The sequence below is a fragment of the Seriola dumerili genome, unplaced genomic scaffold, assembly GCF_002260705.1.
Source record: "Seriola dumerili isolate Sdu_G_001 unplaced genomic scaffold, Sdu_1.0 BDQW01000043.1, whole genome shotgun sequence".
NCBI lineage: Eukaryota > Metazoa > Chordata > Actinopteri > Carangiformes > Carangidae > Seriola > Seriola dumerili.
In genome coordinates this window covers 2479270-2503419 of record NW_019174298.1, presented here as the reverse complement: position 1 = coordinate 2503419, position 24150 = coordinate 2479270, and the positions used below count along the sequence as shown (strand labels likewise).

Here is a 24150-nt window from a genome sequence, read left to right as displayed (position 1 = left end):
ATGATTTTGTTTTTATACACTCAATTATACATAAAGCTGATCCTCTGGTTAAAATTGCTGCAGGCTAGGTATGAACCCATCGCACGCAGTACTATACCTTGACAGGTTTTTTAGACGGACGTGCCCCCTCCTCGTTATTCTCTTCCTCTTCATGCTCTTTGCTGCCTGTGGGTAAGTTGGAGTAATTGGCCAGAGTACTGAGCAGAGAGGAGACCATTGGACTGGTATCCATCTCCTCCTGCATCACACACACAGAAACAGAGTCATAACGGATCTGGACATTTACTCAGGACAGCAGTAAGAACTGGTTTCACACTGATTATCCCAGTATGTTTGTTACTGGCTATTGAAAGCTGTGCCCACCTCAAACAGAGCCATGTTCTTGCCGTCATACTGCTGGCTCTTCTCCACATCGCTGGCTGCACTGCTGTTGATGAAAGGACTGCTCTCTTTGGGGTTCCCATCCCCTGAAACACGTAAACACCAGGTTTATAACCGTTAATACATTATGTCCAAAAATTATTATTATAATTATTATGTCCAAAGTCATTTGGTTTTTATTTGGATCGAATAGTGCTGTGAACTCTTCACTGGAACAAAGAAGAATTCAGACAAAACTACCTTAACAACCTTGACTGTTGCAGAACTTTTGACCGTATCACAGTCTTTATCTGCATGAAGCCACATGAAGCTTGAAAGCAAGCAGGCAACTTTATTTATACAGTACTTGTTAAAACAGAAATTACAAAGTGCTTTACATAAGAATAAAAAGGAACGAGGGCATAGGACAGAAGGAAAGGACAATAAAAACAAAAAGGAGAAATAGGTATATGTTGTAATAAAACAAGGAGAAACTTTGTTGAAGTTTGTGACCTGTCTATGTTTCATTCAGGCTCATGATGCTCAACGAATGTGTCTGATCCCTGCTGTGGTTGTGCTGCCTGCTACATACACTCAGTGTTGGTGTGTTAATTTGCAGCAGCAGAGATGGGCTCGGCCTGCTTTTCCTCCACATGAGTCCCAGGAAAAACTTTCCTTTGAAGAGCTGCTACAGTGCTTCAGAGCCACTTCACAGGCGTTGGTAAGCTAAAAGGTCAAGGTTACGCTTAACCTGAGCTAGATACGGTTAACATTCATCCAGCATTTGTTTAAATAACTTCATACTCATACATTTTTGCATGCTTTGTAGTATATTCATCAGAAGTGGAGAACGATAGCAATAATCCAGTCTTGTCTTTTTCCTATATATCAGGAAAATTACAGCTGGAGTTGAATGAGTCAAACAAGATTAATCTTTTTGTTGCAACCTGTATAACAGACAAAGTAAGTGATTTAACTGAACAGCTGAACACCAAAAAACTTTATTTATTTATTTTTTTTTAAACACAAATATATATATATATATATATATATATATATATAATAATATATATATTATATATATATATATTATATATATATATATATATATATTATATATTAAATATATATATTATATATATATATATATATATACTATATATATATATATATATATATATATATATATATATATATTTAGGCCACTGGGGGGCAGTACAACAACTTGTAAACACAACACTTACATCTTGTACCTAACTTGTAAAGACGATACAACGGACATTTTAGTACACAGGCAACCTGGTGAATGTAAATCCAGTATTCGCTCTTTTTTAGCTCTGTGTTTGGTCTCTACCGACTCCTGAGGGAAATAAAAAATACTAAATGCTCTACTGTGTTCACCAGCTAGTTGTGCCTGTCTGCTGTTTGCTGCTGAGCGGGTAGTATACAGTGGGTTTTTAGAGCATCTTCACTGACATCTCCCTCCTGCTTCTGAAAACGATGTGAATGGTGAAAGTGAACCAAAGCAGTAAAGTACTTAGACACTGTTTCCTCACCCCTCTGACCTTTAACCATGGGACATCCTTCCCTCTTCTTTACTTTACCTCTAAATCACTGAGTGCAAAACCTGAAGAATCTTGTTCCTCCTGTAGAATAATGGAAACATTAAAGTTTCTTCTAATATCTGAGAGTACACTGGCATTTAAAAGCCAGTCATGAAAAGAGCCACATGAGGCGACGTCCTACAGCACAGTAGCTCCTGGTTGTTAAAAGCAACACAATCAAGTCGCCTCTTCTGATTCCCCAAGCTGCCACAGTATTACACACTAATCTTTAAAGCAAAGAGGAGAGTCAAATGGCAGCCAAACTGCTCTCACACAGCACATAATCCTTTGAACGACGGACTGCTCTTCTAAAGATGCATTGCCTGTAAAATTGGATTAGAAAGCATTTCAATTTTATGTCCTTTAGAGTTTGCATGAAGGATAAGACTTTTTATCAGGGTTCTATCACTACCTGAAAATTATATGAATTACACTATGCAAATTACTTTAAGACCAACATTAAATCCTTTTTTTAAGACAAGTAAACACTTTACTGTAGTTTGTGCAGTAGTTCAGTTGCAGGAGAAGCTTTTTCACAGCTGCTGTGTATGTCAGATACAATGAGGACCACTTTCTTACCTGTTGTGATGAAGCCAGTCAAACTACATTTGATACTGTTGAGACTCACAGCAGGTCTTTTTTTCTCTACTCTTACATGTAGTTTAGATTATGATGAAGCCAACCACCTGAGTATTCTGTAATCCACCACAATTTTTAAATCTGCATTTAAAGCTCATTTCAGCTCTAGGCTTAGAGTGAAATCAGCTTTTAAAAAATTGCGATTTAACCATGTTTTTCTAAATGCTTTTGTGTGTGTGTGTGTGTGTGTGTGTGTATGGGGACTTCTCTCTGTGCAAGTTACATATTTGATACAGAAAAAGTTCGTATTTCTCATTTTGACAATCGTATAACTGAAAACGACTCGTGTTCAACAACACAATCTGGTCACAGTCACAGTCACAGTCTGGTATGTATTCTGCCTCTTGACTCTCAGTGAACTGCTGTAAAACATTTTCATGTTTCTCACGCAACAAATCTCCGTGTCAGCTTCAGTGAATAAGCAGTGATGGATCTTTGCCGCCGGCCCTGTGATACTGCCTATGAAAGTAGTAGTCGTATGAGTGTTGTATGTGTGTAGTGAGTGTTGTATAATAATTATCCTCCATTACACAGCAGAACGTTCACAAAAATACAACAGCTGGACTGTATTTCCAGAACTAGCAGATCCGTGTATTTTATTCCCCAGATGTCAACAATAATCAACCATCCAACTCACTTGTTTTTTCCTCAGACTGGAAACCACATCCCCTGTCCTCCTCATCCTTCACAGCAGTCATACTGAGTGCCCCTGAAATGTAGCCAACCAGAGGACTCCCTTAAAATGATCTCCTGATCCATCATAGTGACAGATGAGGTTACAAAAGCCACCAGTTTAATTTTGCCTGCCATTGTTTTGTTCCTTTATTCTACAAAGATCAAACAAGTTGTGCTGCATTTAGAAATGCATGGGTAACACTTTATAATTAGGGGCACGTTGCAACATGAGATTTGCATTTGACTACTAATCAATGAATAAAAACAGCTTCATATCTCCACAAGAACAGATACTGTTCTGCTTTCATCAAAAGCACTGGTCTGAAATCCTCTTTTTTATGCAACTGGATAAGAGCTAATATATGAAGTACCTGTGATTTAACATTCATTAACTCATCATTTCTTAATGTCGAGCAACAGGAATTCAGATTTATACACCTATACAACCCACTGACTAGAAGATGAGCTGCTCACACACGCATGTAAACTGATAGTATTACAATTCCAGGAAAAGGGGCCTAGTGGCACAGAACATATGGTTATACTTAACATGGTAAATTCACATTCCTCTGCTACATCAACAGTGTGAATAAGTGATAAACTAGTAATTCATGCAATGTCATAACAGATGCCCTGAAAGAACTCAAGAAAGAAGCAGCTGGTTTTAGCTCCCTTGCTGCATGGTGGTAATCCTGCACAAATAAAACAACACTGTCTAGAGTCACTTTAATCCAATTAAAGCTGCTCTTTACCCCTCTCTTCACAAATCCTCCTGCGCACAGGGGAATGATCTGCTCTCTCCCTGCGAGGACTCTGCTGTGTGAAGCCTCATGTTAGAACCTCGCTGCCTCACCACGGCTGACACAAATTAATATGTCATTGATTAAATGTCCATCAATCGATGTGTTGATTTGTGTAAGCAAAACTGAATTTATTATTGATGCTGCCCTGACTTTTTGCAGCCCTGTTACCAGCACCAAATCATTCAGTGATTTGAGTTACATATCCTGAGGATCTTTGCATTAATTTAAGAGTTTACTCTCGGTTTACGAAGCTCTTAATGGCACTGCAGTACGTATCAGTCATGTTTACTCTTTACAGGAAGGCAGATCTCAGTGGTCAGTGGAAGGTCACATCAGTTTTAATTTTCTTTTGAAATAACAATACAATACATATTCAAATTTTCTATAATTATTTTCATTTTTTTTTTAACATTTCTATTGTTTTCTGTAGCAAAATGATGCATCTTTGATCAGGATAAATATGCAGACCACAGTAGATGTAGAGGTCATCATAAAAAAAATTGTTTTTGTTTTTAAGAGAGAGAAATGAGTCAGCTACTCTGGTAGAACTACTTGAGGCTGTAATGCAGAAAGAAAAACAAAATTTTATTCTTGTTCCTGCTCTGCCTAAGAATTTAGCTTGAGCTCATAAATGGCTAAAAGATCTACGCAGCTTCAAGACCCATAAAGCAATATTCCTGTCTGTCTGTGGCACTTCGGATGACTTTACATCTAGACAAATGGTGTGAGATTATGGTATCACAGGTGTGATGAAACCAAAGGAGAGAAAATCATTTCCATTTGGTTACACAACACAGAAGAATCATTAGCTGGGAGCGTAATTGACCTACATAGATAGAGCCCTGCAACTCAAGAGAACTAAGAGATTTATCTGTGTCAGTTGTAAAAGCTTCAGATGCCTGTGATTACCCAAAAGGTGTTATGAGGTGGCCACAGAGCTAAAACCGCCAAACCTTTCTTTGAAAACTAAAAGTTGGGTGTAAAATATAATCTAGAAGCACCAAACAGGGATCAGACTCAGTGAGTGAGCTGACAGGTCACTGTGGGGATGATGTAAACATGCGAAGCAATATCACAGTGTACTACTATGGACTTTAGTGTCTTTAATGTGTGGGTCACACATTAAACACACCAGGTTGAATCACCTCATCTGACCCATATTCATCATGTTCACAGCAAATTACTGCTCCAGGATGAGCATTTTTTTATTCTTTGAGCTAAAGCACTCACGCACGCACGCACGCACGCACGCACGCCACATGCTAGCACAATCATGTTAACCAGTAGCCATAATAAACTTGTGAAAGCTTAACGACATGCTTTGAACATATCACAGTCCAAGTTCATGGTTCAGGTCAGGTAAGGTCAGCCATTTTACTGTGCTGTTTATTTTAATGTTAATATATAATCAAAACTTCAGGTTAAAAAACAACAACAAAGGGAGGTATAATAAAACGAGTAAAACAAAGACAACCCTGGTTCCTAGATATGATGTAAATATAAAACTAATTTGACGTCCTGGCTGTCCACTCCTCTGAGAGGCAAAGGTGAGTCATTCGCGCTGTAAAATGGATGGACATAGAAGATCTCCATATTTTGCTATTGCAAAAAAGTTCTTGCACACCTTGGATGATCAAAAACTCTAGACTTGAACAGTAAACCAGAGAACCCAGAACACTGTCCATCACCTGAACTTATTTTATGAACAGAATGTTTCTACCCTCAGACTTTCGTACGACAGAGTTAATATAGAGAAACACCATGCATACAAATTTAGTTCAACGAGTTCTTCAAATACAAAAACAAACGTGATATTGAGCTCTTACAATTTAATACAATTCTACAATAGGGGCCTCTGGGGACATTGGTAAGATCTAGTACTCATAAAAATCCCAACTCATTCATATTTATGAGAAAACAGTGCAAGAACATATTACAAGACAAAATTCAAGACCTTTGTATTTTATCATGTGAACTCTGTTGTGGAGAGAGAGGTGAAGAAGGAGAACTAAAGGTTAATTACCCAGAGAGGAGGAATAAGCCTCCACCTCAGAGTCATGTTGAGTAGCCTCACTCTTATGATTTAGTGTAGACATTGCTTGAGGGGGAAGGGGCATAAAAAATTATTAAAGTAAAGAATTGAAAAAAATAAATAAGCTGTCATTACAAACTGTTAAAATCCCCCGACTGTGTGAATAAGGCTTACAGAGTTCAATAACCAGAGCCTGACTCTGCCTCTGTATTGAACTATGACTTCTCTGGAGTGGGAGGTTTCAGATTTTTAGGGGAAATTTGTTCAAGCGGTTCATTATAATGTTTGAGGGAGATTTCTGTGTCTGTCCAAAAACACATTCACACAAGAGCAAATTGCTAAATTACAGCAGAAATGTCCCAAATGCGCCTCCTTTCTTTCAATAACATACTTGTCCCTGAAAACAAGACGCATAAGTTTGTGACAAACTCAAAGGCTCAGCCGCTTTAAATCATTTGTTTGCCAAAAACGGATAATCTTTCTGTCTACATCCCTGTTTTAGCCTCAGGACAGACAGTCATGACTTATTGATAAGAAGCGATCAGCTCAGAAAGATGAAGATCTGAACATGTTTATGTTGATGCTGCTGCAGCAGGCAGACCGGTGGCTGCGACTTGACCACAGCATGCAGATGAAAGGCGGTGGGTGGTGCAGATTTGTACCCTTGATGTGACATGGCTATTACAAAATGGACAGTTTATACCGGCTTTTAAAAGCTTAATAGGACACAGGCTCAAGGGGATTATCCAGCAGCTGCTGGAGGCCACAGAGACAGGCAGAAATTAACTTCTGCATGTGAGAGTACTGCATCAATCAGCTGCACAGAAACCTCACACTCATACCTCATTCATTTTCACCTCGCCTGCTGTAACTGAGGAATTAAAGCTAATTCCATGAAGTCATTTGTTTAATTTAAATCTATCTCTTCACTGACACTCGATTTCACTGTGTCAAACACACACAGCCTGTTGCCTTGCTTGTGCTTCTGTCTCTCAGGCAGACCCTACTCAGCAGGGGTGACACTGAAATATGATGCTTTCCGCCAAAAAGTGGATTGAATTCAAATGTTAAATTTTCCATCAAAACAGGAATGAGAGCAGAATACTGAGTTAAGGAAGGAATTTGCATTTTCTGCAGCAGGAGCAATATTATACAATGAATTATGTTATCACTTGGAACACTATAGCCACAAATATCCACTGTTTGTACTGTGTGTGTGTGTGTGTGTATTCGAGTGGTAATAAATTCGATATAGTAAAGTTGCTTGCTCTGGACTCTGTTTTGAGCCACATGGCTTTAGGGATGACAATGTTGGTCTCTGTCTGTGGGTCTGTCTGGACTAAAATATCTCAACAACTACTGGATGGACTTGTGTGAAATTTCTGTAGAAACATTCATGTTTACAGAGAAACCTTTGTTGAACTCATGGAGTGTCATCATCAGGTCAAAATTGTATTGTTACCAATACTTTGGTTTAATTCCAAACACCTGCAGAACTAATGAAAAGAAAACCATCAGCCTCAGGTGTACTTTCTGCTAATTTTGGCACGCACGCACACGCACGCACGCACGCACGCGCGCACGCGCACGCACACACACACACACACACAGTAAACACTATTCCTGGTAAACATCTGTATCTCAGTTACAGAGTGGTTGATGTGGCTCTAGACTCTTAGTCTTGTTTACTTTATAGTATGATGTAATAAAAATAGGACAACAGGCGATCATTGTAAATCAGACCTCAATGGCACACTCCCATCAACAGGGCTGAAGCCAGGAATACAACTAAAAGTAAAGTGAGCATGCTTTCAAAAGTGATGCCATAAATCGTTTTTATTTATCTATTCACTTCATACAAAGTGCAGTAAACAGAAGTCAAATTGATGTTTGGTGTGACCACCCTTTGCCTTTAAAACAGCACCAGTCCTCCTGAACTTTTTCAAGGTTCATGGCAGGCAGGTTGTTCCAAGTATCTCTGAGAACCGGCTACAGTTCCTGTGGATTTAGGATGTCTCAGTATCCTCTGTCTCTTCATGTGTTCCCAGACTGACTCCATAATGTTGAGATCAGGTCTCTGTGGCGCCAGACCATCTGTTGCAGGACTCCTTGTTATTCTTGATGCAGAAGTTGTTGTCATTCTTCAGAATGAATTTGGGACTAATGGATAAAAATCTACACATCTAAAGTGCAAAAAACTTTTGCAGAGTACTAATATTTCTGTACTTGCTTGTTTGATTTCAATTGTTTTGTCACCTGTCTCCTGTTTTCTACAGTTTATGCTTTATTTCCCAACATGAAGGTCTAAATGCTGTTTCAAAGTCTTCCTCACACAGCCAGGAATTCAATTCTGGTTCGCAACAACATTCTCCTTTATTTCATTAGATTTTGTTTTAGTAAAAGTATTGAAATACATACCACAGCAGTGCTCTGAACTACATGCAATATAATATTTCAGCCACATCCCAGTGGTTGTTATGATATTTCAGTCTGGACCAAAGTGGTGGACGGACCAACCATTAATAAAGATGGATGGGACACTAAATCTATAGGCACTTACACTTTCCTATAGTTTTGAAACTGTATCATGTCACTCCCCCACTTTTGTTATAAAAACATCTCAAATCTCAGAAAGAAAGCAGCTCACCTCAGTGGCTTCACAGCTATACAGCCCTGCTCAAAAACTTTAACTGTGTGTTGAAATAAGATGAACCATCGTTTCATCTGACAAGATGCCACTGACAGACTGATTACGGCTAATGACAGACTTACAGGGATTAATGGAGTTACAGGCTGCTGATATGTCAGCTGGCAAGTACTCAGCAAAGATGTATGGGGATCATTCATAGTCCTGACTCACTGCTTTTAATTTAGAGTAATGCTGCGCTTGACACACAGATGTATAATCCAGCTTCGCTTGTTCTCCTGTCCCCTGCTTCTCCAAAAGCATGACATTATTAAACACGGCTCTCACCTTACAGTATTCTGTAGAAGCCATTCAATGTACAAAAATAATTTGGAGCTCCTTCAGTATTGGATGTTTGTAAGATACAGGAAGCTAGTTTCTCAAAAGCAGCCAGACATGAAAGTAGCTACGTCAAAACCACCCATCATCTTATTTACCGCACTTTATGCAAATCAGGTCAACTGTGGGTCATTTCCACTTGCAGTTTTACCCCAAGATTTGTGGTGATGCTAAATTTTGCACCCCTGAACTGTAAGCCATTACATGCAGCAAATCTCAGTGGTTCTTCAGCTACCTCATGTGCTACATTTGCACATAGCCTGGATGTTTGTGTGATGGCTGCTTAAAATGGTATCACCAACACACCAACAAATCCAAGATGAGCACATATCTAAACTTGAGAGTAGCCATCAAGCTGTCATCAGATCTCATCACTCAAATCAAAATAAGAAAAAGAAAAGGAGGTGAAAAGCTGCTGAAAACCCAAACCAGCCTCAGCATTTCCAGATGTGAAGCTTTTTAATGTTAAACAAAACAATGTTGTTTCCTCTGAAATCAATTTACACTTCTGCTGCTCCAACACATACAAACATGTTTGCCAAAGAGAATATGGCACCCGATTAGTGGTGGAAATTGGCATTCCCTTCAGCTAATGAGACCACCCTGCTCCTGTTTGTTCATATGTTTGTAAGACATCAGAGGCTTTGATGAGGTAAGGGGATGCAATGTGATAAACTGCCAGCACAACACCCGGAGAACAACATAAACTGTATACTGTACACGCAGGTTGTAGATATACGGGTGGTAAAGCCTGTGCACAATCAAAGATATTTGGAATTGGCTCAACTACAAAATAGCAACATTATATTTCTAAGTTGATATTGCACATTTTTACACTTGTATAATCTGACGGCTCCATCTGTTCGATCCACTGTGGCTTCTTCTCCCACATAGTGAAAAAAGATGCACTGGCTGCCAACCCTGCAATAATGAGCTTTAGCTGCACAAGATTCACACCCACTGAAGAACATGCAACAGTGTTCTACTTTATAACATTAACGAGATTTACCGTGTTATTTAATGAGCTTTAGAGGTGCCGGTTGTCTGACTTTGTTATAGAGCCAGGCTAACTGTTTCCAGTCTTTGTGATATGCTAAGATAGCTGGCTGTAGCTACATATTTAGCATGCAGCGTACATGACAGTGAAATCAATATTTTCATTTCACTCTTAGAAATCTAATAAGAATATTTTGAAAACATAAAACTTTTCATTTTAACCTGCAATAACTGATTGTTTTGGCCACTTGGGGGCAGAGGAAACAAGCTTTTCATTTTGAATTGTGTTGTCTCTCTGTGTTCACTCTCATTTAGCTCTGTTTAAACACCAACTCCGGGGAGAAATATTATTTGTCTCTTTAGTTGTTAAATGCTCCACTATGTTCACCAGCTATAGTCGCTGTCTGTCTGCCATCTAATGCTGTGCAGGTAGTGTAGGCTACAGTGGCTTTTTTTTTTTTAAGAGCTTTTTTTGCTGAAAACAGCTGCTATGACAGAGGTAAGAGTAACACTCTCACATCATTTTCACATTGTCATTTTATAAGTTGTCAGTATAAAATATAAAAATTATGATTGCTTTAAATTTTAACCAGAAGTGAAGGCTCAAATGCTACACGATGGGATGATCAAGTTGACAACAAAACCAGTCCTTAGCTACTCAACAGAAAAGATGGTTGATACGACATTGTCGCATGACAACAGAGATTAAATACTGGGTACAACCACTGTGTAAGATCTTAGCAATGAGGTTTATTTTTTCAAAACATACTTGTACTATTAATGGTCAAGAGTTTGTACAGACACGATCCGTAACACACCATTTATAACTGAGGGAAACGGACCTGAAAGCAGAACTGTGCAAAAGAGAAATATAGTTACAGTATAGTAGAATAGCTTATTTATATAGCGCCATTCAGACACAAGGCAATTCAAAGTGCTTTACAGAGGCATCGAATAAAAGTTTTTCTTTGTCTGCACCACACTGTTATGCTATTATAAAAATTTATCTGATAATATGTTAAAATCGTCAAGCTCTCAATCACTTTGTGGTCTCATTCATGCCTTCAGACAGTAAAATAAAAAGCAAATGCCAAAGAGAGGAACTAAATATGTGTTCTGAGTCACAGAAAAAGCAAGAAGCCCTTATACCTAAATGACAATGTTGTTTTTTTTTTTGTTTTTTTTAAAGTGTAGGAAACTAAAACTACTTACAGTTATGGAAAGATTGTCTTCATGGTTAAAATAAATAGACTAATTGTGGTCTGTTGCCCCTTCTTTTGTATTCAGTATCACGCCAGTGGTTGCTGAGTGAAAACATTGCTGGTTTTAAGCCATTTGAACAAACAACCAATGTTGATTTTCTGGTGAGGATAATCTAAAAAGAGAAAACAACAATGAAAACAGAGGGTCTTCCAGCCCCCAAGTCACTGTGTCAGACAGATTAGAGTTCCTCCCTCTGAGCTTTAGCCGGTGATAAAGCTCCGCAGGGCAACAAACCACAAACATTACTGACTTCTTTTTTTTTTTTTTAAGTTTCCACTCTGACATCGACTTTTGATGCTAGCAAGCAGGATTAGAGCTGCATACGTCAATGGAAAGAATCATGCTGATTTCAGTCAGATCACATAAGTGTGTACGAGTCACAGTGTGTTCAGGTCTGCAGCGAAGCAACTTTTCACCTTGCATCATTTGCAGGGATTTGTTTATTCGCACAACCATAAGTAGCACAGTGAATTTGCGTCTAATCACGTCTTCCCATTGACTTTGAATGCAATCACACCACCTCTGAAATTTGCTTTGTGCTCTGTCTGAACACACAGTGAGTGATTTGATAAGAACCACAAGCCAAGAACAAGACTGTGGGGAGCAGATTTTGTGGTACTTTCTTTCTTCAGATTTAGATTTTTTACCAGAATGTCATTACATGTGAAATGATACAAATGTTTCATATTTCACTCTATTGAACTTTAGGCTACTATGCATTTTAGTTGATAATTACGTTCGAGGTGTGTTTCGGAGCCATAAAAGTAACAGGAGGTAACATATAATAGAATTTACCTACTTAACTAAAATGTCTGTGACTCTGTCAAATGAGGTGAGTCACCTTGAGGGTGCTCACAAACAGATGTACATACAGAAACTTCCAAAGACCGGACTGAAACAGCATCCATACTTGATGCCTCCTGGGATGTTTACAGATGTAGTTAAAACTCCTATAATTTCACACCACACAACTTATATCATTATGTGGTAAACAGCATTTCTCTGTACACAGGCAGTGATCTTAAAGCATACAAAAGCCTTGATGTCTACCAGTATTTTGTGCAGGCTGGGTGACATGTCTGCAGTGCAAGTACATAGACGGCAACAACTACCTCGTCATGGCAAAACAGGACAGGCTACCACTTCTTGCCTAATGTTATGTTTCCCTCAAGATGATGTTTTCACACTCTCACATTCTGGTCACTTTTAAAGGTAATTATTTTTGTAGCTTGGCTTGGCTAACTTGGCCCTAAAACAGGCCTACTCAATCACCAAGGCTCACACAGACATGACAGAATGACCCTAAAGTACAGGAGAAACTAGGCTATACCAGCACCCTGACTCTTAATCGCTAACTAAAAATATATGTAGACATTCATAAGAAGGGAAACCACTATGATCAGAGATATTAAACAAAACTAAATTATCTAGTTATGCCATTTCTGTTGTTTTAGGTTCACCATAGTCAGGCATTGTCTGAAACGCCACTAAAGCCGTGGGTATCGGTGAAGCAGGATGGGACAGTCATGTGTGGCAACTGCACATGTAAAGCAGGACTTGGGGAGGTCTGTTCCCGCATCACAGCACTGCTGTATGCACTAGAATCTGCTGTTAGACATCTGCAGAATAAAAGCTGTACTGATGGACTGAGACAGTGGGGACTTCCCTCTGAGAAACCAGGTAAAGCTCTCTCTGAGGAGGGATCAGGGCTTGACTTCACAAACCCTGCTAAGCGGTCTGCAGCTCCACACAGAACCACTTCAGGTCCATCTGGTAAATGGTTCTGCATCAACACTCAGGAAGATACCGAGAAATTTTTACAGGGACCCAGACAATGCAGCCACAAATGCAGATCAGAAAAGTGGCCTGTTACGGACACTTCCTGACTACTGCCACCACTTGCAACAAAAGGTGGTGTCTTGAGGTCTACCTGAAGTGCTGACAAGTTTTTATGGGGCCAAAACCACAAGCTGTCCTACCCTGACCTAATGACAAAATGTAATGCAGTCTTCAATGACATTAAAGTCACATCAGAACAGGTACATTCAAGACAAGTTCAAAAAGCCCAAAAAGCCCCAGCTTAAAGGGATATATTGTCATATTAGGTATGACGTTTGTGCCATGTATATAGACATAACAATACTGATTTATATTTGAAGTGATTTTAATATATATGATACACCTTTTACACTCTTGGATCAACTTTAACATCAGCTATCAAACTGATTTCAAACTTACAATGTAAAAAATTGAAAGTGTAATAAATCAAATCCCTGAGAATACATAAATGATTGTAGTTGCACTAAACATACTGGTTACATTGTACATGGTACAGGTTGTACAGGTTTGTTTGTTGACTCATCATAGTGAAGCAATGTGATTGGAACAGGTCCTTGTAACATTTTGTATTTCATTCGAGCCTGTCCAATAACTCTACGTGAATGCGCAGGGGTGCTAGTTTTCTTGTGTCCTCAAGTTCAGTAGCACCCAGCTGTTTTTTGCCCCGTGTAAAAGCTGGTGTTTACACTTTTGCGCAACAGAGACCAACTTCATACTGAATGGTAAAACCTTGGTCTGCCAGGACCAAGTCTCCTGGTAGTAATTTGTCTAAGAAGCCTGCGTTTGCCGTTATGTGAGGGTCAGTTGTTCGGCCACCCCAGCCCTAAGACATGAAAGAAATTGTCCCTTGTGGTGTAATTCCTTTGAGATATGTCCAAGTGTTATGCGACTTATACTGTGAGTATGTTTGTGCCTTTGCTTTTAACTCTTTAGGTTTCTCAATAAATATTTCAAAACAGTCAATTATTGACATACACTTCTTAAGGTTTTGGCAAAAACACATTGGCAGGGAGACTTGCACATGTTCTCGTTCAGGCCATACAACAGACACACTCCCTCTTTTTCAGGGCAACCCTCTTATGGTATTTTTCCATGTTCCCTTCTGCTATCCTCTTCTGTGGGGATTTGGTGAAGGCAAAGATGGTTGGTACATAGTCAGGTGACAATGCATCATCACTTTTATGACCTGGAAATAAAACAGACATTAAAATGTTTTTTTTGTGAGATTAACCCTATGTGCACTAGGGTATCATATCATTTTTTCACAAGAGTCTAGACTATCCACAGCTTCCATCATTAGATATGATCATGCTTTTCTCATTTTTATATTAAGCATCTCACCAGAAAATGCTGACAGTAGTTTCACATCAAGGAAAGAGTATATTGCATCTTATGAATTTGCTCTGTTTTTCATGCATCTCACCAAAAAAATGCTGGCAGTAAAGATATCTGACTGCATCACAAACATGATGGTAGGACCCTTGGCTTAGCCATTTTTAAAAATTATGTGTTTAGTGCCTGACAGAAATAAATGTGGGATAATACCAGCTGCATATTGGAGATGGAGAAATTTGCTGATTGATTGCTTTCAAAACCAGATTGCTTGATGCTTTGTCACACAGATAAAAGAGTAACCTAACAATTGATTGCTTTGATCTGTTCAGCTGATTATTTTCATATGTAGTATGTTGTGGTGGACTTCATAACTTATTCAAAAGAGAACGTGTGAAAATGGATGAAGATGGTAATAAAGATATTTCTTTGCAGAAGTTTGATTAATCATCATAACATGATTACTTCAGATGGTGTACAAATATGTGTTTCCTTCTGGATTTGCTGGCGTTTGCTAGTGTTAGCGTTAGCTCATTCAGTGCTGCTGTTGTAAATGAGACGATGCTATGGAATATACTGTGCTTTACGCTTTGATTTGCAGGTATTTAATACTGACATTTCAAGCTTTCTAATTAATAACACTTAATAACAGAAACTTACCTTGTACAAAATGTGCACTACACAGCCTTGTGTGTTTTGATGGTTCCCAATTCTTTTGATGTATGGCTGTGATCCACCTCTTCCTTCTTTCCATGTCTTTTGGCGTATGATAGAAGGCTATATTAGTCGTGCCTTGCCTGTTAGTGCACCCCACTGCACAACAGGAGATAACCATGCCAAAGGTCAATTGTTATACTGAGAAGTATTAATGATTGTATTTGTTATAGAGTATTGTACAAATGTTTTAGGGGCTTTAGATGTTTAGATTCTTATCCATCACACAATACTATCAGAGAGACATCTGATCCATCCCAAAGTCATTCTGCAGCAATATAATGTCTTCAAACATACAGCCAGAGTCAAAAATAATAATTTATGTTTTTTCTGTTTACTCCACTTTGTATGAAACTGATAAATGAAAACTATTCAAGGCATGATGTATGAATGCATCCCCACTTGACCTTTAGTACATAACACGTTTGCTCAGTGCTGTACATTCAAAGCTGGAGGTGACTGTCAATGGTATGCATTGTTTTCACTGATGCTTTTAGTTATCATTTTGTCAGTGGACAAATTTTAATTATCTTTTCTTTTGGAAAAAGCACCAATCCAAATGCTTTTCACACTTCAGCAATCTTACAGTAGTTTTGTTGTAAAATCAAGCAAATGATTCATCTACCAGGGTGTATGAGGATTTCACTGCCTCACCATGTTGTCTTTCTCTCTTTTTCTGTGTCTTTCGGACTCAGGTCCAAGCTCATTAATTCACACTGAACATGTGAGTCAGGAAGTTATACTGTAATGTTTAAACAAAGGTTAGGAATTTCCCGAAACTGCTGGGCATTGTTGTTCATAACAGATGTTAGTCAAACAGAATTAAACAAATATATTATGTTGGAGATTGTTTTCAGCTGCACATTTGGTGCTCTAATGAGGATTTCCAGCAGCATGACGGTATATGTGGGATTGATCTAAAATAAACCAGTGTCCATGTCACCAATTGCAGATGTGTTTTTAATAGCTTTTGGACAAAATGGAGGTCTATAAATAAGCTAGAACAACCTTTAGCTACAGACACAATACTTGTTAGCAGGATAAATTTTGCTTTTGCTCTTTTCATGAAATATATGAACAGCAAGAAAAAGTTGAATAACATCAGACTTATCCTCTAAGTACTGACTCCAATATAACTCAACTGGCAATCAGCTGACACAAAGTTTTAGCATTAAGCATTTCAGATTTTACCAGCATTAACACTTGACAGTCAAAATGAAGTCAAACTCATTAAGTATATTTGAACACTGGTAACAGGCAATCTGTGATGGGAAATGATGTGACACGAGTCTGCGTTACCTCCACAGACAGGGTGATGTGACTGGACCGCTGTGTGCGGGCTCTGTGTCTGTGGGAGGAGAAGGAAGGGGAGGCAGGGGGATTGATGAGGAAGGAAGGATTAGATCACACTGTATTTCATAATCTCCAATCGAAAAAGACTGGGTGGGAAAGATGATGTAGCTCTGTGGGAAGATTAGAGGAGAGCTCTATCACTATCCGCTCTTCTCTTTCTCCAGTTCAGCCCTGCTTCTAGATTCAAAGTGTCAACATCTGCAATGTCATCATAGTGTTGGTAAAGCTATCAAAGCCCCAATAAGTCATATAATTGTGTGTATCAAGTGAGCACAGGAAAGATATGATAGCTCCATATCGTACTGTTCCCTGGTTTGAGACTGTCCTCATCAGAAGAGTGACGGCACTGCACTTTTCTCCAAACACTTAAAAATGACCTATGTCAGCAAAGATAGAGGTTGCATGATGTTATCTGCTGCAAAAGGTCTCAGGAGGAGGTCAGAGTGGACACACTGCCTGCCTAGATAATGGAGATGCTTCATGATTAAGGGTGCTATAATCTATATTTTCTATATCAACAGTGGATCAAATGACAATGTGTAATGTGAAGGGATTGTTCATTGTGACAAATCCACGTACAATTTCCTGTCAGCTCTACAGCGCTTTAAAGTGTCTTTTAGCTAACTGTTTTAATTTTTCGCTTTCCCTTTCCCTCCCCAAATTACAACCCATTGTTTTACACTTAAAACTGATCTGTCTAATGTCCAGCCTAAGAATGTCATTACCTCTTTAATACCACTTATTCAAATTAAACTTGCCAAAACATATCAACACCTGAACCACATGGCTGGCAGAATAGAAAACACTCATTTGTGGTAGTGCTTCCTCTTACATATTTTCATGACAGGAGGTGATTTAACATAAACTGAAAATGAAATGTACTTACAACCAAAAGAAAAGCGCCAAAATAAAGGAAAAGTTTAGGTAAGAAGCTGAAGCTTAAGTTATGATGTAAGGCCTAATTCCAGCCTTTCTCTGAGATGTCACATATTAATGTTATAGCATGCAATGACAACAATGCAGTGATGTTGCATCATCTATATTGAAAGTGTTAACCTGATGTACTGAGCACATGTGATGTAGGTGGTTTTAATTTGGAATAAATGGATAACATACATAAATTAAGTACACTGAATCGGATCAATCCATATAAATATGCACAAGATGTCAAGACCTTCTTAATCCAACTTCACCACTCTGACCTTCTCATTCTATATGGATTAAAGTCAGTTTGTGACACACTCTTCATTCAGTGTTCAGTAATTGAAGAGCCAGGACCACACATCAGAGGATTACTGACAATCACTGACATGGTTTATCTGTTCTGAGCCAGTTTATTAAAGCTGTACATCAGCTGAGGATACATCAGTGAAATTACCAGGAAGCAGGAATATTAAAATCCTTTATATGGCAAGAGGGCAGCTTTACATAATGCAGTGCTCCTTTGCAATGAGATAATACCTGGTGCATAATTATATTACTGCTCATGTCCACTACAACTCGGCCATAGACACAAAAGATGAATGAAACACAAACTGGACAGTTATCTGGTCTGTTTTACCTGGACCACACACACACACACACACACACACACACACACACACACACACACACACACACACACACACACACACACACACACACACACACACACACAGATTTACAGTATACAGTGTATCTACACTTACAATGGGGGAGGCATGTTTTGGTCAACACCATGGTGGCATTAGAGGAAAGGTCAGGGGATCACTGAAGTCAGTAACATTCATGGTCTGCGGACCATAAACCATGGTGGACCAACTGCTTCGACCTTGCTTTATTTGAATAGGCCTGAAGAGGTTAATTACCCACAGGAATAAAGTCAAACATGAGAGAAAAGTCTTAAAAATGTGTATAATTTAGTGACACAGAAATGTGTGTCTTTCTGCTCTCATTTCCTGTTAGGTAATTAATCATCTCATGACCCCTTCAGGTTTGCCTTGTGACCCTTTGGCTGGCTTTGACCACTCAGGTTGGGAATCACTGCCTTACAGCACAGAGTATTTCCCGCTCTCCATCTTTCAGGTGAAAGATTAATGGCTGACAGAGCAAATCAATAAATTCTACTCAAAGAAATACTCCAGCATGTTGCATAATATGTTGCCCTATAAATAAATTGACTCGACTAGTCTTTGTGCTAAGCAACAACATGCAAATACATGCAGGACTTACAGCATCAGAGAACAGGGCTCAACTCCATCTGGAGAATTAAAAAAAACCCACCCATCAGCATTTCTAAAGCTCACTAATTAACTAGTTATATTTCATTTTTTTCAGCCATACAAAAACCAAAGAGTAAAAACGAGTTGTGGTTTCACAGTGGGTTTTGTGCTGGACTATTTCGTGACAGAAGGGCTGGTAGTTGAATTTTGTTACAGACAGAGCTAGGCTAGTTGTTTCCCACTATTTCAAGTCTTTATGCTAAGCTAAGCTAACATTATCCTGGCTGTAGCTTTTTGTTTAACAAATAGATATAAGTGTGGTATCAGTCTTCCCATCTAACCCTCAGCAATAGTGCAAAAAAGCCAAAATGTGTCCCAAAATGTCAAACTATTCCTTTAAAGTTAGTCAGATAGGAATGCACCTCCCGCCCTTTCTGACACAACTACAGCTTGGTGAGATGGATTTAATCTGCTTGCCAGATGTCGTTAGCTCATCCACTGGTGTTTGAATCTGAATCAATTTGTCTGATTGCCCATACGTTAATGCAGTGTCCCCTGCTGCAATTTCACTGAGAGAGAAGGGCCACCTAACACATTAGTATAGGAGAATGAATGAACCTACTTCTGCTCCCAATGCAGATTCATTGTCTTTGCTTGTGTCACTGATGTAGGTTACAGAAGGACAAAAACGTCACCCGTTACTATATTATCACATCATTAGTATTGACCACAGCAACAGAAGCAGTGGCATCATTATGATGATTGTATTGTAAATACTCAGGGAAACAACAGCAGTTACTGAAAGCTTAAACATCTGAGCGTGGATGGATTATGAAACACTGTTCATTTTGCATCTCTTTCTGGTCAATTTGCATCTTGGTGTTTAGGGTTGGGGTAACTCTCCAGGACATGAATGCGAGTCTATGTAGTTTCCCCAAAAGTGACAAAAGAAAACGCGTGTGTGTTTGTGTGTCTGTGTGTGTGTGCACCTCCAACTAAGGTTTAATATCTCAGTCTAAATAGCCCCAAGAGGGCAATTCTAGACCATCTGACCCCAGAGCTCTTATCGACCGACCAAAATAAGGACACGGACAACAAGCAGTACCTGCAGTGAACAACCCTAATAAAAAGTAGTGCATACAAACCTCTAAAACACATACGCACTTGATAAAACATACTAACATACTGACATATACTGGATTACTTAATGACTATCACTCAATTGTACTGATACTGAATTATTATTTTATCATTTATAAATGTACTATTATCAGTATAAGACCTGACAAAAGCACTCACTTCTGTGATGTTGCATACCACCTAATGGCTCAAATTACTTAACTCTTTTTCCTGTGGGTTAATTTGGTTGCCTTTTATTCAAACATGTTTTTTGTGCACATGTATTTTCATCTATCAGCTCCAGTTTTATAATCGAATCCTCACCTTTGACCCTGGCATTACTCAAACACGGTGTCAATTTTGCATTTAGAGAATTGCCGCCAAGAATTTAACATTGACATGACCTTTGTTTATCTCCTGCACCAGCTGCTCCAGATGATACAAACAGTATTTCAGTGGCTATAGCTCCATCGTAAACCATGTGACACTACAGTAATGTGAACATGTGTTTGTGTTTTTTTCTGTCTTACCCACTTCCTGAAATAGGCTACACTGAATTCATTGTTCATGAAACCAATTTGAGATGACTTTTGCTTTGTGACATGGTGCATTATAATACTGGAAGTAGCCATTAGAAGAGTGTTGATTGATTGGTTTTAAGAGGCCCAAAGTGCCAAGAAAACAATCCCCTCATCATTACGCCACCACCAGTCTGGACTGTTAACAAAAGGCAGGTTGGGTCCATGGATTCATGTTGTTGATGGCAATTTCTGACCCTACCATCTGCGGGCTCAGGAGAAATCCAGATTCATCAGACCAGGCTACGTTTTTCCAGTCTACAACTGTCCAGTTTTGGTGAGCCTGTGTCCACTGAAGCCTCACGTCTATGTTCTTGACTGACAAGAGTGAAACCCAACGTGGTCTCCTGCTGTTGAGATGCTTTTCTGCTCCCCACAGTTGTGAAGAGTGTTTATCTAGTTAACGAAGCCTTTCTATCAGCTCCAACCAGTCTGACCACTCTCCTCCGACCTCTTTCATCAACAAAGTGTTTCTGTCCACAGAACTGCCACTTACTGGATTTATTTTTGTTTTTGTACCATTCTGAGTAAAAACTCTAGGGACTGTTGTGTGTGAAAATCTCAAAAGATTAGCTGTTTCAGAATCTCAACAACCTCCAGGGTTGCCAGGGTCAAAGTCACTAGCCACATTTCCATTAACCTGCTTAATGTCCAATTTGAAATTGCAAAAAATGAGTAATAAAAATACGTGAATTTTGGAAAATTTGTCAAATGTCACCAAAAAATACGCTCACATGAGGTGGTTTTTCAAACTATTCAACAAAGCAATAATTTACAAAAGTTAAATGGAAACACTTTTTCTGCATTTAAATCACATGACATCCAAAAACTATTATTATCTACTACTATCTACTATTATCTCCCAAAAATTCCTGATACTCCATTTCAGGAGGCTGTACTTTTTACTCAAGGATATTTATTTGACAGCTATAGTTAAGTTTTATATCAACAAAATTGGGAAACATTTGTAATGACGCATCTCTCAAATCACTAAATGTTACTATGTCACTGACTATATTTGCAAAACTCTTTTTGTTCAACATTTATGAGCCAAAATTTCGTACTGATCAGGATCCTTTACAGTTGAAAAATAAACTTGTGCTACTTTCTGGTGGACAAACTATGATGACAGTTTTTAAAGCATATCTTTGGAATTTCTGTACTTCCTTTTCTTGTCATTTTTTGGCTGATGTATATGGCGATACAGTCTCTGTCATTAGCTAATATTGGCCGATATATTGGCCTGGGCAACTTACCACCCATATGCAACTCAACTTTGACTAGTTTGTACATCATGATAATGAATTCTTAATGGATACTCCAGGATGATCAAAATATACTACAAAGTAATCCATGAATTACATGGCACAGCTAAAGGTGCAGATATTGAAGATGATATGGAAATGAAAGGGGAAAATAATTTTACAAGAAAAGTCAAAACAACATGAACTTAAATGTTTGTAGGAGCAAACCTGCACCACGATTGATTGATTTTTGACAAATCTATTTTTACACCTCACAAATACTCCTGTTCTGTTGAACTTATTGATTACAACAGTTTGCAGCCTCCTGGGATATCACAAATCTGTCACCCCTTGCCCTCTATTTTAAAACAGACAGAAATATTATAAGATTGTGTTTTTTATCCAGGTGTGATGCCAGCTTGGCTAATCAGCTATACTCTTGTTCTGTGTGCTCTGCATATTGTGTTCACACTCCAATGTGCCTGCACTTGCCACTCAAATGCCACCTCGTCATTCACCCCTGTGGTGTGATGCAGCTCAAATTGTGACCTTCTGCCTCATGCAACCACACTGTGCATCAGGGTTGTAGTTCAGTTTTTCATTGACATCTCAATGTCTGGATTAAGATGTAGACTAGTATCCCAGGCACATTAATTTTGACAGACTCAAACCACCACAGCAACTATCAAACATACGAAATAACTTTAGCCAACCAACACTAACAAATCAACACAAAGGTAGCTTACACAGTATGTCAGTAAGCATACAAAAAATAGCCATCAAGAAAAGCGCAGCTGCTCATTATAGGTCTACACAGTATGAATGAGTGGATGACTGCACCTGATCACACAATCATTTGCTTTGATAGAATTCATCATCAATGGCACTGCGGCCACATATTATCACACACACAGATCACAGTAGCTACGCATTTTCCAACACATGAAAGGTAACAGTTACGTTGCTACATATTTAAATCCCTGATCCAGCTCCATAACAGAGAAACCTGTACTCACCCATTAGAAGTTCATCCGGCGGGCTTCGCGCTCAGTAAGTCAGTAACAACACTGCTGAAGTCCAAATTCCTGCCTCCGCTGTTCTCCATTGAGAGTGCAGCCAATCTAGCTAACGTTAGCTCCGGCCGCACGTAAACATTGCTAGCATTGGATGAACTTGAAGCATGGTGAGTAAAAACTTTCCTAATTTCGTCAGTTTAGCAGTAAACTCATCCTGTTCTCTCCTGTCCTTCCTCCCATCACCGCTGCTTTTTGGTTGGACTTGCTAAACATTATGTTGCTAAGTGAGTCGTCCATTTGCTGAAGAAAACTAGCTTCTTGGTGAACGGTTGAGGGGAAAAAACTGACGTAACACACGCAGGTTATCTCAAATGACAGGGAGCGAGCTCATTGGTCAGATTAGGATTTCCCAGCAAGCCTTAACCTCGTAATTCTTGGGAAGAAAGTAACCAAATTAAAGTGGTAAGTAGAAATGATAATTATTTCTATTAAACATGCAGTTTTAGAAAATTTCAATAAGGGCAATAGAAATATAAAGGACCATGATTCAAAACTTTAAGTGTGATGGGCCCCTGACAGCTACTGGGCCCCGGTGCAATACTGTCCTTGACAAATGTAGGTAAATACGCTGTTGCATCCCACCATTTTATAGTTACACCACCATATCTATTGATGTAGTATGAATTGTCACGGGTATTGCCTGCCATTTCCTGTGCATATTTCCTATTGAGTAGATGTGAACATGTTAGAAGAAATATACAGGTTGATGAATAACAATAAGAATGGAGGAGGATTGCTGCAGACTGAATTTCCACTCAATATAATGTAACTGTCCTTGTAATCCAATTTTGTGCTTTAATCCATTTAAACAACAGGCCTTGAGGGGGGAATGCCAAGTCAGTCAGTTGATACAATGGAAAAGAATAAAAGTCCTCCAGTGACAGAAAAGTTTTCGTCCTTAAATTATACATTAGACTTTGCTGCACATGTGTGGATTGCCAAATGGATCCTCTTCTGTGATGTGTTAGCAAAAAGAAAATCTAAATCTACTTAATCTGTTTACAGTACCGGTGGATTTCAGAGTTAACCCTGTTAAATGTGAAAAAAAAACATTTATAATAACAAGGGTTGCAATGAAAAATGATTTTTACTGTAGATTAATCAGTTGTTTTCTTTATTAATCAATTCCTTGTTTAGCCTACAAATGTTAAAAAAGAGAAAAAAATGCCCATGGTGATATCTTCAATTTACTTGTTCTCTCCGACCAACAACTGAAATCCTAAAGATATTCAATTAACTGTCATATATGGCAAAGAAAATCAGCAAGTCCTCCCATTTGAGAAAACAAAAAAACAGT

The 24150-nt window shown here is 38.7% G+C and overlaps 1 protein-coding gene across 1 annotated transcript in view; it reads right to left on the bottom strand.

Moving 5' to 3' along the window:
* The window catches only part of LOC111217281 (solute carrier family 12 member 5-like), a 51143-nt gene that overhangs the window by 14448 nt on the left and 12545 nt on the right, over positions 1–24150 (bottom strand). Inside the window, exons 3-4 of the mRNA XM_022739064.1 lie at positions 364–467; positions 98–238 (exon numbers count right to left, since the gene is read on the bottom strand). Coding sequence (XP_022594785.1) covers positions 98–238; positions 364–467 — 245 coding nt within the window. The remainder of the gene's footprint in view (positions 1–97; positions 239–363; positions 468–24150) is intronic.